The sequence below is a fragment of the Cricetulus griseus genome (genome assembly GCF_003668045.3).
Source record: "Cricetulus griseus strain 17A/GY chromosome 1 unlocalized genomic scaffold, alternate assembly CriGri-PICRH-1.0 chr1_1, whole genome shotgun sequence".
Classification (NCBI taxonomy): Eukaryota; Metazoa; Chordata; class Mammalia; order Rodentia; family Cricetidae; genus Cricetulus; species Cricetulus griseus.
In genome coordinates this window covers 165,711,578-165,728,901 of record NW_023276807.1, presented here as the reverse complement: position 1 = coordinate 165,728,901, position 17,324 = coordinate 165,711,578, and the positions used below count along the sequence as shown (strand labels likewise).

General features: G+C 45.6%; 1 protein-coding gene across 5 annotated transcripts in view; it reads right to left on the bottom strand.

Annotated features, from left to right (window-relative positions):
- Positions 1 to 1,494: 1,494 nt before the first annotated feature.
- Positions 1,495 to 17,324, bottom strand: part of Aff1 (AF4/FMR2 family member 1) — a 167,467-nt gene continuing 151,637 nt past the window's right edge. For all 5 annotated transcript variants that reach the window (XM_035453413.1, XM_027388495.2, XM_027388496.2 and 2 more), the window contains 9 exons: positions 14,289 to 14,398; positions 13,102 to 13,345; positions 12,515 to 12,606; positions 12,318 to 12,378; positions 9,759 to 9,892; positions 9,200 to 9,271; positions 8,588 to 8,725; positions 6,824 to 7,047; positions 1,495 to 6,073 (listed from right to left, as the gene is read on the bottom strand). In XM_035453413.1, the coding sequence (XP_035309304.1) occupies positions 5,952 to 6,073; positions 6,824 to 7,047; positions 8,588 to 8,725; positions 9,200 to 9,271; positions 9,759 to 9,892; positions 12,318 to 12,378; positions 12,515 to 12,606; positions 13,102 to 13,345; positions 14,289 to 14,398 (1,197 nt within the window). In that variant the 3' untranslated portion in view covers positions 1,495 to 5,951. The remainder of the gene's footprint in view (positions 6,074 to 6,823; positions 7,048 to 8,587; positions 8,726 to 9,199; positions 9,272 to 9,758; positions 9,893 to 12,317; positions 12,379 to 12,514; positions 12,607 to 13,101; positions 13,346 to 14,288; positions 14,399 to 17,324) is intronic.

Genomic DNA, 17,324 nt, shown 5'->3' with positions numbered 1-17,324 from the left:
GCAGTGTGGTCTGCTAGGAGACCACAAACGCTCAGAGTCCTGCTCCTAACACTGAACAGTACAGAGACCTCTGCTTACGTTCATTAGCGAGCCATTGGACATGGTGATTTGTCATGGATCTGAGCATTGAGATCACTCTATGGGCCCTGATCAGAGGTCTCTGCAGGTAATGCAAACTCCCAAAGCCTCTAAATGCTCACTGAACTGTGGCACGCAGTGCTGTGACACTGCCTCGCTGGACTGTGGGACATAATGACCACAGAAAACGCACAATAATACAGTGAATCCACATTTAGAAAATGTACACAACACCTTGAGGGCAGTGACAGGATTTGAATGTAAAGCTTGGATGTTTTCTTAGCTCCTCCTGAGGTACAGTGGTTATATTGCAGGTGCCCAGAGAGGCATGAGTCAAAATGTGCCACTTTCCTACACTTTTCACTCAAAAATGGTCCATATGTGTAAATACTGCACTGTTGTTGTTTTCTGTATGTATGGGGGAATTTATGCATCTTTTCACTCTGTAATCCACTTTGAGGATTTATTCCAGGAAGCAGTGTGAGGTTTTCTCACGTTTTGTTTCAGGGATAGTCATGGACATGCCTTTTACAGCAGCTGTTCTCAACCTTCCTAACCTTTTCATACAGTTCAGTTCCTCCTGTAGTGGTGACTCCCAACCATGAAATTCTTTTCGTTGCTGCTTTAGCTACTGTTATGAATTGTAATGCAAATATTTTCAGAGATAGAAGTTTGGCAAAGGATCGAGACCCACATGTGAGAGCCACTGCTTTGTGGCATCCCAAATTACAAAGTCTCAGCATCTAACAGATGGTTGGGCAAGTAAGTCAGTACAGACAAGTCTTTGCTAAGAAATGTCACATCTCTCAAGGCTCACGTCGGCCAAGCTCTGTCAGCACAGGCTACCTCTCCTACATTTACTCTAGCCACCTTTACAATGGGCTTGCTCGATGGGGCATGCTGTGTCACTAGGACTGAGAGGATGGAAATGGCAATTTGGTCAAATCAATCTGTGACCTTTTCAATCTGACAGAGTAGCAAGCACATAAACGACAAGACCAGACAGGTTAATTAACATGTCCAAAGCCACAGGAGCTAGAAAGCTGAGATGCTGAGGTTCAAACTAAGGGTGTCAGAGCCAGTGTCCGAGTCCTGTCTAATTCTAAGCAATTGTTGAGGTGTTTTAGGACCAGACAGCTGAGGATTCTACAAGCTTGTCTTGATGTGGGGAAAGAAATGCCACATCAACAGTATAAACAAAGATATTGTGAACACAGCAGAAAGGTGTGGGAAACTCACTTTGATGGTAGCTGGCAACTGTGCATACTGCCTGGCATGGTTGCTTGTGCCAGCACTGGGAAAGGAAGACAGGAGGACCCGTGAGCCTGAGCTCAGCATTGGAGCCAGACAGACCCTGGCCCACCAAACAAGAATCACCATATTGGGGCAAAACAAAAACCACAGGCTCAACCCCAATGATTTCTCTAAATTTTTATTAAATATTCTTTTCTACAGTTTGATCTTGTGGAAAGACTGAAGATGAACAATTACATTTTTAAAACAGCACTTAATCCTCATTACAGAGAAAATTAAAAGATCTGTGGCACATTATCTTTGGAACGATCTTTTGCAGATATTCTTTAAAAAAAAAAAGCATCCTCTCACAGATCATGTCTGCCTCTTTCAAGTACTCTACAGGGCAGCTAAATCTCATTCACAAAAGCCAAGTTTGCAGGCCACTGCGAAGCTGATGAAAACGTGGTGTTCCCCGGCTTTTTGTTGCACATCTTCACTGGGAGCACGAGTGCCTCCCTAGCCTGCTTACCAAAGCACTGTGCTGGTGAGAGCTGGCACATCATTCCATGGTAATCAAAGAAAAACTCATTTAAAGACATACCAGTGATTTTCATTATCACTTGGACAATCTATTCCTTCTTAAAGCAATTTTAATACCAAAATTTGACTTTCCTCTAACATAAGAAAGAAAATATATAATATATAATATATAATGGTAATAAATAAAAAAAGGCAACCCTGCTCAGGTATCATCCAAAACACGATCACATTCAGAAAATATTAAAACAAAATTGGGACATGTGCCCACACCCCTACATGAACAGTGTGTGCTTGATATCGTGAGGGTATGCAGTATTAGCAATACAAGTCATGGCCTGAACAAAGGCAAACTTAATACTGCCTGTACTGAGTATTGCTAAAACACCTAGGCAAAGAGTCCATCTTCGTTAAGTCAACCATGGCACAGCCCAGCCTGTCAGTGGCCTTATTCCAGTGTCCTAGGAGCAGAGAGAGCTCGCAGGGAGCTCTAGGCGTCCTTCCTGTCCTCCAGCTCCCTCTTAGGTAGGGAAAGAGGCACTTTTTTGTTCATCACAGTAACTGCTGATGTCTGATGTACAGTGGAACAGAAAATAGTGTGATTCACCCAAGAAATCTCCAGCCACCTGAAGAAACATGCTTGTCAATGCACCATCAACAAGAGCGTGGCCATGAGGCAACTGTTCTCACTGGGAAGCCAGCATGACTGGACCGAACACTGGAGGATAGATTACCTGGCAGAAATGCCACTTACAGATTTTGAAGGAAAATCCCAATACCATGCCCTTCTGCCCTTAAACTTCCCTTCCACAGGACAACAGACCAAAGGCACAGGAAACATCCTCACATCCATTATTTCCAAATGGACGAAGACCAACAGGAGGCAGCCGGGAGAGGGAGGCATCAAAACAGCCTAGCCATCTCCACAGCTGCAAAGCAGTAGCTCATTCTTCAGTGAGAAAAATCTACACTTCCATGTTTCTAAAAGGAGCCCAAAATATCCTTGGGAGATTTAAATACTGCTAAGCAGTGGTAAAGATTGAAACAATTGAAGTGGTACATTTTCAAAGGTGTTTTTGTAGTGTTGGGAAAATCAAGAGAAAGAAGGAATCTGTAGGAGGCATGGAAAGATTTTAGGGTTTGTTTTTTGTTTTTTTTTTTAAAGCCCAACTCCTTTATCTTAAGATGCACCAATACACCTCAAACTTCACAAAGCCAGAAAGGAAAACAAACCCTTGAAGCTGTGGCGAAAGGAACAGCATGACTTTAGAAATTGTTTGGTCAACAAAGGCACAAATGACAAACCTGTCATCCTCTGCATCAAGAGACCATAGCTATGTGTGGAGCACACAGCGCTTCAGAAACAGGAACACTAAGAAGGGGCCCTGTCCCTAACATCAATACATACGGTGTCAGTTAAGGCACATTTTCAATTAGGATAGGGAAAGAGCCCACAGCAGACATCCCAAGATCTAGACTTGGAGAGCACGGGGGGGGGGGGGAAGAATCCTGTCTGTCCAGAGGATGGATGGATAAACGTTTTTTTGTCAACACATTACAATAAATCAGGTACTTGCTGGGCCCTCCTTCTCCCATGTGGCCTGCCCTCTTGGCACCTCAACAGAATGACTGGTTTTAGTGACATGCTTTCTTTTATTATCTAGTAGGGCTTTTACATGTGTCAAATTTTAATTATTTCCAAAAGAAAAACATCCAACACTTGGGAAAAAGTGGATCCCTGTACTTTATATTGCAGACAGACCATGCACACCTTTTGTAGTGACAAAGCAAAGATTACTTTTCACTCCTATGCTGCTGCCTCACCAAGAAACCATATGCTCTTCTGTGGTTACAAGACCAGCGGGTTAATTTTATAGTCCTTCCAAATTAACTACCTCAGGGGGAAAAGTGGCTTTGGGGACTGTAAGCATACAATGAAAAGTGCAAATAGCTTAAAAAGATTCTTCAGGTTTCTACAGTGAGCAGTAAAGGCACTGACCAGCCACTTTGCTTCACTCTACTATAAAGGCAGCTGGAGGCTTTCTCTCTTTAGGTACAGTGTTGTGGGAAAACATAACTACAGACCAAACTGGTGTAAACAGGTCTGTCCAAATTCATTAATTAGTTTTCAAGGTACAAATGAAATTGTAGTATACAGAGTTGAGAAAACGCATCTAGTACAAAGGCTGGGGCAGCCCATTCTTCCTGCACTGGCTGAAGGTGTTCAGTCAAGGGGCACAGACAGGGTCTGCTGATAGGACACACATGGGCTTTGGCAAAATGTGCCTAGACCAGAACCAGTCACAAGCAACAAGCAGCTTGTTGTAAAACTACAGCAAGAGACAGACAGCCATGGGAGAAGGGAGAAGATCCTGAAGAGCCCACAAGAGGTGATGAAGTGCCAGGGACAACCTACCAAGTGCCGCAGCTCGGCTACCAAGTTCTTCAGATCATCAATACAAAGAACTGCTTCCTCAACTCACAGCCAGTCTACGCTCAGATCTGCACCTTTCTCTGGTATTATCCAAAGCAGGACAAGACCACACAGACACCTGGCATCACACTCACCTGCAGTCCTGTGTAGATTTGCCAAAGTACCAAGAAAGTCTTCTCGTCCACCACCCCAGGAACCACAGGCACCCTCACAAATCTATAGACACAGACACACAGCATGGCTTGTAGGAAGCAGAGACAGGGTGAGTGAGGAAAAGCCGTAACATGCTTCCACCAAGTGGGAACACCCGTGCAAATTTTACTTTCTAGAAGGAGTAAAAAGAATTGGCTTTTAAAAAACACTGCACTCAAGACTATTCCAGTAATATCCTTCGCAGTTTCAGTGAAAGGCCTGTGCTTATGAGCAGAGGTGAATTCTGAGTGTGTCCTCTTGCCTTCTGTCCAAGTGGGCTTGGTTTAATGTGGGTGGGGTACATAGCTTGGGGAGGTCACAGGTCCTCTTCAACATCATCGAATCATGGTACCTGAGAAGACGGTCTGAAGTGAAGATGGGTGGTAATGAATTTCTTTAAGTTGGATTAACTCCTCAGCCCCAAATCTCCACATCCTCTCGGGGAGCCAGGATCCCATGGATAATCAAGGGCTTTGGAAAGTTGAGTTTTGCTATAAATATAATTTGTAGCAGAAAAATACAGCCTCTGTAAGAAGATCTCGCTTTCCTTCACTGATGCACGAGTTGCCACGGCACCGTCAGCACCTGGGACTTTAGTAGATAATGAAGTCCAGCCCAAGGCAAACACTGGCTCCCTTTGCCCACACACATGGCGGGGAATGTAAAAAGCAACCGAGGGTGCTGCTTAGCCAGTCGCTATCCAGGAGTGTGGCAGTGGGAGGAAGTGTGAGGCTTCCTGGGATGTGGGGAAGACCTTAAGATGGATGCTGGATCTAGATACTGCCACTCCTCTAGGGTTGACCTGGGTTTGCTTTCAGTGCAGCCAGAGAGACCAGAGCGAGACTATGTGCAGGATTCTAGGCACTGGGGGTGGGGGCAGGTCGTCACCTTCAATCTCTAAAGGATAACACTCAGTGTCAACCAAGCCACTGTTCACTACAGGAATTGAGGCACAGCGGAGTCCTTCACAACTTCTATTTTACAGGCGGCCATTAGAATTTATTAAACAATGTTTCTTTTAAAACTTGAAAAGAAAAAATATATATCCATAAAACCCTTCACCAAAAATTATTCAAAAAAAATTCCTTCTGGAAGTGAACTAGTGTGGCTACTGAGATGACAGGAATCAGCTGTGAGACTTGAAGTGGCTGTCACTTGCAGCTTGTATGCTACTGTTCAAACAGAAAACAAGAACAAAACCAGAAATGTTGCTAGACCATTCATATGCCATTTAGGCTTCATTGCACTTCTGTCCTTCCGTTAGGAAAGGCAGATCATTTACCACCATCGGCTCTGCTGACCAGTGTCCAACCAATGGCCGTGAACACAGCTCTTGTAAGTGGGCAAGCGTTCTGGCCATCTCTCGGTGCTTCACTTCTTGAGTGTGACATCCCAATCAGACAGTTGTCTACACTGGATCAAGGCTTCCGATTGTGCAAAGACATTCCAGGACATCAAGTAAGCCCAGCCCACATTAGGGAGTTTTGGGTGCTTGTTTCAGCCGCTGCAGACCCTGTCTTGTGTAGTGCACCAGGTCCACCAGGCTGCTGTTGAGGGCCAAGACACGCACCTTTGTGCTGAGCTGGGCAAAGAATTCTGCAGGAAAATCCAAATCAAACATAAGTAAATACATGTACAGCATCAAGTTAAAATATAAAACAGTCCGGAGACAGTGTCCCCACAATATCCTGTGGCTCACCTTGCATACTCGTCTATATAAGTGCTGGCTCCAGCCCTATCTTCTGAGTACATAACTCATGCCTAGAATAGTGGCTGGTGTGTGTAGTGATCACTGATGCATTGTGATCAGTGAGTGCACGACGGGAGAGGGGAGAGTTTGCCAAGAAGGCAAAGAGGCTGTGGAGGGATCGAGAGCTAGAGCGCTAGCTACCTTGTCCCACTGGGTACTTGTGTGTGAACTTGGCTGGCACAAGCACCATCCTCTTCCCCCGACTCAAACCTGGAGCTCCCAATCCTTCCCCAGATATATCTCAATAATGTTTGCTATGCTGTATATCTCAGAGTGTAACAAATGCTGAAGACAAACAAACAACCCTGGGGCCATGCTGCTTCATCTCAAATGTGCTGAGCCAAGGGGCTGAAAACCAGACCACATCTCCACTTCAGCTCTGTCCTTTTGCTACCATTTTAGTTCAGGCTGAAACAGTGATGCCAACCTCAGAGATCGGGCGCACACCACAGACCTCAACAAAGACCTGAGACTGGGCTATGAAGCAGAGCAGAGGGGGTAAAAATGGCTACCCATCTCTTGTTGCCTAAGATACAACATGGACCAAAACACCCCCACATCTACCCGACACTGCCTGCTGCTGATGGGCCACTCACCTTTATTCTTCTTTGTAAGGGCCTCTGCTTGTTCCCAAAGGTCAAAGGCCTTAAGGACGTGGGATGTGATGGTGACATAGGAGGAGGTCATGTTGTGGATGGTGACTGGAGTACTAACAGTGGCAGTCACCCCGCTACTCCCCAGACTGCCAGCACTTGACTGGGACCCTACAGAGCTGGCAGGAGAAGGCATTGGGGAGAGCGGGGACGGGACGCCTGTGCTTCTGCAAGGATGGAAAGAGACTTGATTAATCACAAACTAGCAGATCACACACTACTATCTTTAGAACTGCAGCCTAAAAACAATAATCATTGCTGAAGTCTTTCTTACAAGATCAAAGGCAGACCTGGAAGACTGGCCTGTATTCCCAGCACATCTGAACTAAGTCTTCACCTTCTGGGACTCCCCCCCCCCCGCCCCCCGTCCCACTCCCTCTGCAGAGCTGGGTTCTAAATCATAGGCAGGCGCCACTGAGCCGTACTGCCCCTCAGCAGTAAAACCCGCTCAGGTCTGACTCAGAGCTGCCCCCAGATCATCACTTTCTAGGCATTTGTCTTCCTTTCCCTGGGTCACAGCACCACAGAGGTGAAGTGCTTGCCTGGCTCTTAAAAACTCCTACTGAGTCAGTAAAGGCCAATAGACCAGCAGCAGGCTGGGCACAGTGACTGGTTCTAGGCCCCAGTCCCACAAGTTCACATGCTTCAGTTGGGGTCAAGGAGACGACAGCTCAATCACATAACCATGACAGAAAGATGTGGCAGAAGCTGCCACATACTGCCAAAACACTCAAGAGGGAGCTGCCCAGGGTGGTGGTTACTGCTGCTGTGAGGACTGTTATCAAAAGGCCACCCTTGCTAAATCACATGACTGACAGCGTGTGCTCTTGGACTAGCTACCATCAAGATGGCTTTTGTTTGTTTGTACTGTGTAACGCTTCACAAACTTGTGTGTCACCTTGCACAGGGGCCATGCCAATCTTCTCTGTATCTAAGAGGCCACATGAAGTCCCTCCCTTTATCCACAGCCTAACTTGCTACCTGCAGCAAACCATGACCCAAAATATCATCATTCATCTTGATTCAACAGAGAGGGCACAGTCTCAAACTCTCATTACTGTGTATTAAAACTGTTTATTATTGTTAATTTCTTTGTGTGGTGCTGAGATAATAAAAAAAAAAAAAGAGACCCACACTCGCTCAGAAAGTTCACTGCTTCAGAGCCCACACAGGCTCAGCCATGTTATTAATCTCCTGCTGTTCCTGCCTTCACACCAGAATGTGTACAACAAAAGATGCAGCTTAGGGAGGGCTCCAAAGGCTCAGCACTAGCTGGGGTTCCAGGCAGCCCACTGGGAATCTTGGGGTGTACCTGCTGGCAGGTAAGAGGGAACCACTGTACCTTGTATGTTATCTACCTGAATGTAGTTTATACCTGTTTCTCAGAGGGACAAAGGTAGCTAATGGTTTAGGTTTAAAGAGCTGGTGCACATAAAGGTGAGCTACATGATTTTTTTTTTTTTTTTTGGTTTTTTGAGACAGTGTTTCTCTGTGTAGCTTTGGAGTCTATCCTGGCACTCGTTCTGGAGACCAGGCTGGCCTTGAACTCACAGAGATCCACCTGCCTCTGCCTCCCAAGTGCTGGGATTAAAGGCGTGCGCCACCAATGCCCGGCAGAACTACATGATTTTTGAAAAATCCAGTCACATACACATAAGCAAGAGGTGAATGACTTGACTGTATTATTTAGCCATATTTAACACTTGCCTTGCCATGCATGGAGAAGGTGCCTGGGCCACTTTGGAAGAACTCTTGAAGTGGTCACTAAGAGTGCGAGAATACTTCATCACTATGTCTCTTTTACAGCGAAACATTGCCATGTTCAACAGGGACTGGCAGCGCAAGCTGTGAATGAAAGCAGAGGTTACCATGAATTGTGGATGACCTCATGGTCAGAGCTGCCGCTACAAGACACACTGAAATCAGCCCTTGTGAGCCCATTGGGTTCTCCTCTCTAGCATCTCACCATATCATATACCGCCTCCAAAAGTAAACAATGGCAGGAAAACAAATATACAAATATCACTTGAATCCTGAGACCAAAGAAGCCCTAAGGGGGCAGAAGAGCACAGCAGATGCCACTTCCTAATGACCACAGTGGGGTTCACCTGCCTTCTGCCACAATTTTCACTTCAAGAAAATAAATTTAGAGCCAGGTGTGCTGGCATACACCTTTAATCCCAGCACTGCCAAGGCAGAGGCATGCAGATCTCTAGACAGACAAGAGTGGCTTCAAACTCAGAGTTCCAGGACAGCCATTATATAGATAATTTTTTCAAAGGAAAGTGCTATTTATACAACAAATAAAAACATACATACCATAAAACAGCAAATATCTTCTCTTGTATTGGCGCCGTGGTATCCGAGAAGGATTTCAGTGACATTGTGAACCTGCAGGAAGATACAAAAGTGCATGAGATTAAGCAGATCAGTCACAGGAGCCCAGGTATGCTGGCTCCCCTCCAGAGGGCACGAACATGTGTGCAACATGGAAGTGCAGGGGTTAAGAGCAACCACAAGCCGCTGGCCATGAGCCTGCTCTGTCCTGAAACCAAGCTTGGCCACATCCTCACTAAATCCCGACAAAGGGCAGGGAACACAAGCTGGGAAAGAAAAGCACCCCAGAGAATCAGGAAAATGGCCTGGGTGCACCCAGTTATCCTGTGTTCCCTCATCCACAACATACTTTAATTCAGGACAAGAAAAAAGTTTGTAGACCAACCCAGAACCTGGGTCATGACAGGCAGGTGCTGCCACTGAGCTACAGGGGCCTCTCCAAGGCTCCTCTTCAGCTGTCTTCACATGGTGAGGGGGGGTGGAGAGACAGAGACAGGGGGAGAGAGAGGTCTGGAGGGAGGCAGAACACCCCGGCACTTACTTAATGAGGTCTATAGTTTCTGAGTACACAGCGAACGCAGACTTTGCTGAACTTTCAGACTCCATGGCCATCCCACACTCAATGAAAGACAGAATGGCTTCCAAATACTTGAAGGCCTTTCCAGCCTTGTCCACCTGTAGGAAAAGAACACACATTCTGCCCTGTAACTTCTCCACTGTCTTTATTTACTCCTGATTAGAGACATGAGAAAGAATAAATAGAACAAGATGACAAGCCATAGCGGTCAGCTCTGACCCTATGAAAAGTAGCTTCTAGAAAAATTCACTAGGGAAAAGAAAGGAATTCTATATTAAGACGACTCTCAGAACTTCACCAAGCACAAAGGGCACAGCCCTGTTAGCGGCTGCAATGCAGTTACTCACTGGCTACCTCTGAGATGCAGGCAAGCCAGCATCTTAACAGTCACCAGTTTCTTTGTGGAGGTCAAGGCTTATTGTCTTATAGGCCTCATATAAAATAACTGATCACTTGATGATCCAACAGATGATTAATCTCCTTTGGCATGTAGGTCTTTTGTAGGGACATGCCCTGGGCCAACAGGGACAAACTCTCAAAATCCCCTTCAAGGAAATATAAACAAAATCCTATACTGGTGGTCTGCCTAATCCTAAATATACATTTGGTCACTTGATCTTGTTGAGTGGCACACAGCCAATTCAGCTAAGCAGAAGTGTGGCAAACAGCCCGTTTGTCTGCACATGGCATATGTGACACACACTGAGCACAGCAGGCTAACATGGGCCAGCTTGTAGGTTTTGCTAATGCCTCCATTTGCTCTGTTCGGAGGGGAGGAAAACAGTAAATAAAGATGCTTGTTGGAAACAGGGAGGCAGACAGATCCACCTTAGGCTGCTCTGGGTCTCCATGTGTTGTTGCTGTGCACCAGGGATAGGGGAAGAGCTCTTCCCCTGCTACTGCTACCTGCATCTTACCACTAGAGGGACAAACTGGGGTGTCACATGCACCTGCATTTTAGACACTGTAGCTTTGCAGATTTCAGAAGTCACTTAGTAACAGAGCATAAGCTCAAAAAAGTAGTGACAGAAATAATATGTCAAACCAGTACACCTCAATCAGCTGTATAGATTATGACTAGTTTGCTTCATTGATGGGGCTCTAATTCTCTTTTATTGTCATGTACATGGGTGTTTTTGCCTGCATGTGTATATGCACACAGTGCCAGAGCAGGGGGTCCTGGCGCACTGGGGAGAAAGATGTACCTGAGCCTAGGCAAAGAGCAAACTGTTGGAGTATAACTGTTTGACTAAAATACGCAAAAGCTAACAGTGTCTAAGGTTGAGTAAGTTTTTGGTACCTGCCTATGGTGCAGAGCAGTTGCCCCAAAACCTGAAAGAGTCGCAGGGCTCCAGCATCTTGAAAAGGCAGCAGAAGGGCAACACACTTGGCACAGGCCGAGCTGCCCACAGCCTGGGCACAAGGAAGTGCCCATACTAGGGCCAAAGGGGCTTGCCACCATCCCTCACAGCCCCAAGCATGGGAGATAACTAAGGACCATTTTATCTGGTAAACAGGGGGCCTACAACCTGGAGTAGAAAGGCACAGGCCAAATTCCAATTGGTAGCCAAAAGGAGGCAGCTGAGTCACAAAGAGCCAACAGATCTACCTGTGGGTCTTCAGGAGCAATCTGTCCAGAGTGCCTTCCAGGAGGCTAATGAGATGGCTCAGCAGGCAAAAGTGCTTGCTGCCAAACATGGTGACATGGGCTGGCCCGCTGGGACCCACCCACAGGGTGGACAGAGAGAACTGGCTTCTGAGAGTTGTTTCTGACTGTGGCACAATCCCCACCCCAACACATGTGACCCCACCGAATAGCATGCTGCAGGACATAAGAACATACTTGATGTCTACAGTTAGCACCAAACCATCCCCTTCCAGAAGTTCAGTGGCTGGCAAGTAAGGATGGGGGCACTGGACAATTAAAGGAGTCAGTCACAAGTGAAGATGCTCATAGTCTGCACCTGACACTGCCTTCCCATGGCCAGCTATCCCCTCAGATCAGTGCATAAGATCGAATTAGGCTTCTTCACCCGGCATAGTATTTAGGGTGGACACAGACTGAATTAATAGTCAATCATTTTGTACATCTCAAGGACTGATTGAGTGAATTGACCAAAAAGAGGGGGAAAAGGGGGAGAGGGGGAGAGAGAGAGAGAGAGAGAGAGAGAGAGAGAGAGAGAGAGAGAGAGAGAGAGAGACCATTCATATATTAGACCGACATCCCATAGATCAGCTTGCACTCAGATAGTTTGTAAGCCTGTACACAATCAGACTGAACAATTCCCCCAAGCCACCTCAGGCCTCAGTCATTGAGACCCTGATTATCCTGCTTACAATGTGGCTGATAGCAGCCACACTCCTGCTGCTGTCCTCACCCCAGAACCCCCTGCACACAGTCGTCCTACCTGCTGCCCATCCCCCCCACATATACACTGTATGGTGTGCAATATGGCAGAAGGGAGACCACAGTTTTTGCCCTTAATCGGAGACTGTTTAACCAAGGCCATAACCAAGACTGACCATTGCCTCTGCTTTGTTCTTCAACTTTTTAGCCTCCTTCATGTGAAAGTCAGCTTGCTGTCTGCAAAAACAAAACAAAAAAACCGAAAAGGCAGATGTGAGTCTTACAGACCTAAAATGACTACCTGGGGCAAAAGAAGATGAAGAAGAAGGAGGGATCTAAAGGGGGTGGGGCAGGGGGTAGGGAAGGGGCTCACCTGTCAGACTTCACTTGTGGCTTCCCTGGTTTACAGGTACCATTTGGCAAAGAAGGCACTGGGAAAGGGTTTGCAGCTTCTCCAGAAGACCCCTGTAAAACACACACACATCACCTTTTCAGGGGACAGGACCCTAGCAGCAACAGCCCTCCAAAGCCCAGGAGAGCAGAGTTCCCAGGATGTCAAACCACAGTCGGCTTGGTCCAGCACTTCCGGAGCTACAGATTTTAACTGGGGCTACAGGGAAAGGGCAGGCAACACTCAGCAAAGCCTGCCCGTCCCCAGCATGACAGAGGCCAACTGGAAGCCAGGCCGCCTGACTTATTTCCTGTTGTGATCACTAATTGAAGTATTTGAGATTAAAGTTCCAAACGAAGAAATGAACTAGCCCATTTCTTAAGCCAAGCATCTAAACATGTCATAAGAATGCATGATGAAAGCTAGTGTGATTTTTCTCTGGTTCACTTTAATAGATGACCCCTCCCCCATTAGCTCTTTAAAAGCAACTTGCGGTTGTCATACTAAAACAGACAAATGTCCTGACATTGGCATATGTGAGAGCCCAAACTGTCACTGCCACTGCTTACTTTGTGTTCAGTGCCACTGGCCTGCACTTTTCTGTGCTTGGGGACGGAAGAGTCCTTATAGTTGCTCTTGGTGCTGCTGGCCCTTTTGGGAGGGTCCTGACTACAGGAGTCTGCATCCGGCTTTGACCTCTTGTGTGAAGTTTTGATTGACTTCTGGGAGGACGAGGAGGAGGAGGATGACGACAACACAGGTGGTGGAGGAAGCATTTCCTTTTTTGAGGACTCCGAGGAGGTCCTGGGTGTCCTGGAGAGCAATTGGCAGTCAAAGCAGAATTTACATCACATTTTGTCCTTTGTTTACGGAAAGAGGAAATGGTCAGGGGCACCAAAGACTGCAGTGTCACAGAGCCTGCAACTATGACGCAGAAGGGCCAGGTTTTAGTGATGTCCTGATGCTCTGTAAAGCCTAACTCTCGGTTAGCAACCAACTGTGGAGTTTCCACTCAGCTGAACGATTACCTGACCATTCCCATCTCTCACCTATCTGTATCTTAACCCGATAACAGGCAAGCTCAGCTGTGACTCTCCTGCATCTGATGGCATGCACACCCCTGCCCATCCACACCCCCAAAGAGCACTTGTGATGCACTTGTGTTTACAGAATCTCTTGTGAGGCAATTTCTTGGATAAGCCTGAGAGAAGTCACATCATCTTGACACTACTGTCTAAGGCAGAGCACTGAACCCAAGTCCAAGCAAGAACCAGTAGGAACTCCAGGGCAAATTTTACCCATTTCCCATCCTGTTTAAAACCAAATGACAACGACAAAAAGAAAGGAAATAGTGATAGTGCTTTTCTTCTCTGCCCCTGTGCCTACACAGTTCCAGGGATCAAGTCTAGGACCTCACTGTGTGCTGTAAGTGTTCCACACCACTGAACTGTACACTGGCAAGTAATGGCTGGGTGGCAGAGCACCTTGCTTAGTGGGTCCAAGGCCCTGACTTCATTCTCAGTACTGCTGTAAAAGGGTTTCTGAGAGAATAATAACCCTCAGTGTCTAGGAAGTGCTCCTTAGTGGTTTGCTGCCAGGGGGCTGTCAATTCTCATGAGACTTTCGTGGATGGGACCCCACGAATGAACACACCACTGGCTTAACAAGTCACTTTTACAGTGCAAGAGAAAGCCTCTGTCCTGTCATCACCCAAGGCGGTCATCCGTCCTCAGTTGTTTCCAAATGCCATACTCACTTCGTTTTGGAGGATTCACTGTGGGAAAATGAAGATGCAGTGCAGTGTGACTGGATGTCCTTCTCCAATCTGATCTTCTTGTTATCATGGTCTTTATCTGCGTCACTCTGCTATTGTAAGGTAATAAACAGAGCCGAGAGTTAGCAACCACCATACAGTGGGAGAAGGAAGTTCAGAAATGGCAAAGGGACCTCATTTGACTCCTGGGGACACCTGTGCCTACAGTAGTGCCCTCGCTCACATTTAAGAGACTGTGCGGTGTGGTGGAGAAAGCAATCTAACAAAGTAATGGGCTTCAGTCTAATGCAGTCAACGTGCACATAATGTACATTGATTAGTGCTTTCTCTTGGCCACCCTTGATGCTTGTGGGTTCCTCTCCTCCTTTACATCACTCCTATACCTGTGTACATAGTCTTCCTACTTTATGTCATTCACATATGTGTGTGTGTGTGTGTGTATATATATATATAGATAGATAGATAGATAGATAGATAGATAGATGATATAGATATACCCCGGTTCCTACTTTGTCATCTATGTCTGTATATATTTCCTCTTCTACTTTATGTCATTCATATATATATATATATATATATATATATATATATATATATCCCTTCTCCTGCTCTCTCTCTCTCTCTCTCTCTCTCTCTCTCTCTCTCTCTCTCTCTCTCTCTCTCACACACACACACACACACACACACAGAAGGGATTTGTCTATGTAGTTCCAGCTGTACCGGAACTCACTGTGTAGATCAGGCTAGCCTCAAATTCCATCTGCCTCTGCCTCCCAAGTGCTAAGATTAAAGGTGTGTGCTACCATACCCAAGCAATTTTATATTTTTAACTATAGGTTATTCATAAGACAAACCATGTGGGATTTGTTGAGTCTGGTTAATTTCTATGATTTCTACTCCCATCCATTTCCTGAAATGACATGATTGCATTCTTCTTTGTGGCGAAGTAAGAGACTCCAGGATGTTCTAACTTTGATGTGGTTTCTATTGAGACATATTTGGCATGAATAAAGGGAATTCTTCATACTCAGCAGGGAAGGTGTCAAGAATAACAGATGATAGAGGACATGGACTTCAACACATCATCATGTTTCCAAATATTTAAAAGCATTATTATTATGTTCAGGGACTCAGCAACTGAACAAAACAAAAATCGGTAAAGCATGCTATTCACATTGCATAACATGGGGGTGACTTTGTGGCATCTCCCCACTTCTTTGTAAGACCATCTACTTACAAAACTAATTTATTTTATGTTTAATCTTCAGATACAATACTTAAATTCTTCTCTAGTGAAAAATAAAAAGTACTATTGAAAAAGAAATGAGCTAGATGTTCCCTGAATATCCTGTAGAAACAGCAGCATACAAAAATGGGTCCTTGGGAGTTCTAATTTTCTGCCTTCTATTGTGTCTTCAACCTCCCCACACCATCCCCAGAAGAAATACATTTTTATTTTTCAAAAGAACTTGATTAAGGGACTGGAGATATAATTGGCTTGCTGAATTCTCACTAGGTTGAGTGAGAACTTGTCTCCAAAAATAAAGAAAAAAAGTAGATCCTGACTGAGGAAGAAAGCCAGCATTGACCTCTTTAGACAGACAGACAATTGATTAAGTGACAGAGCATGACTTCAGTAGGACTACGGAAGGGAATCTAAATAAAGATTTAAGTAACTTAGAAGAGCCTGTTTCTATAATGCAAAATACATTTAATTACTTTAAAAAAGCAAGTGTTCATGGCAAAAGCCATTCCCATGTGTCACTGACATCACACACACATCACCCTTGCAAAAAAAAAAAAAAAAAAAAAAAAAAAAAATCACAGGATGGCATGGTGGCCTCTGCAGTTGGGGCACTCAGAACAGCATGTTCTCTCTAGCAGAAGGTGGGTGGTGACATTTTGAGCAAGAGTCTCTCATCTCCGGAGCAGTGAGAGCAAAGCTCTTGGCTGTGAGTTCCCTGACCTAGAAATCTGGGACACACAGTCAGTCCAGGACAATCCACAACCAAGCCCAGATCTTTGAGCCATAAAGGAAGAAAGTGCTCCAAGTAATTGTTGTTGTTGGGGGGGGGGGGAGGTGGTATCCAGTTCTCACCACTTATCACAGTAACCTATGTGGGGATTCAGTTCTCACCACTCATCACACAGTAACGGGCAGCAAGGGTTCCAGTTTTCACCACTGCAGCATCCTCACCCCAAATCTCTCTAATAAGTAAGAAGATATTAATATGCATAAGGCCATTGAATGCCCACACACTAAACAGCCTGGTCCTGCTGGAAAAAAAAAAAAAAAAGAAAAAAGAAAAAGAAAAAGAAAGAAGGAAAAAATGTCTCCCTCCCCCTGGCCTTGTGCATATACCCCAGAGTGTGCTTCCATCCAGTCCCACAGCTGAATGCTTCCATTCCTCTGTGGATGGTTTGTTTTGAAGTGGACTTGCCCAGGGAGGCACACAGAGATACTTGTTCTTAGTAGTATGGTATGCACAGAAGCGAGAGTGTTCAGATGGAATGCACCAGTACAACACAAGATTGTAAGCCAAGGGAAGGCACTTGCCCTCTGTCTTCTGCCCACACGAAGGAGCCATGACTGCAGGCCCTGAGCTCCTAGAATTGAACCTGGCTATCCCAGAGTGAGGAAAGACTTTCGATTTGGTACAAAAACCAATAGAATGGAATAGTTCCAATACTGAGTAAACGTCTACAAGGTATTTGATACATGAGGTTTTTAAAATTATTAAAATTGTCACTAGCTTCCTTTTCCTGGTTTCCATTTTAATGTGACTAATGAAAAATAGTTGGTTTACTACATACATGTCTTCCTGGGCAGCACCAACCCACGCAGCTTGCTAAAGGTGATCTGCACACTGGGCTCTACATTGATCTCTCCCTCCATTCTCTTCAGTTCTTTAAATTTAGCATTTCATAGATACTGCATTTGTATCTGTCCTCCTTTTCCTTCATCTCCCCCTCAAAGGGGACCTTGCTGGGGACCCTTCTTCCCCTGGTATCCCCCAC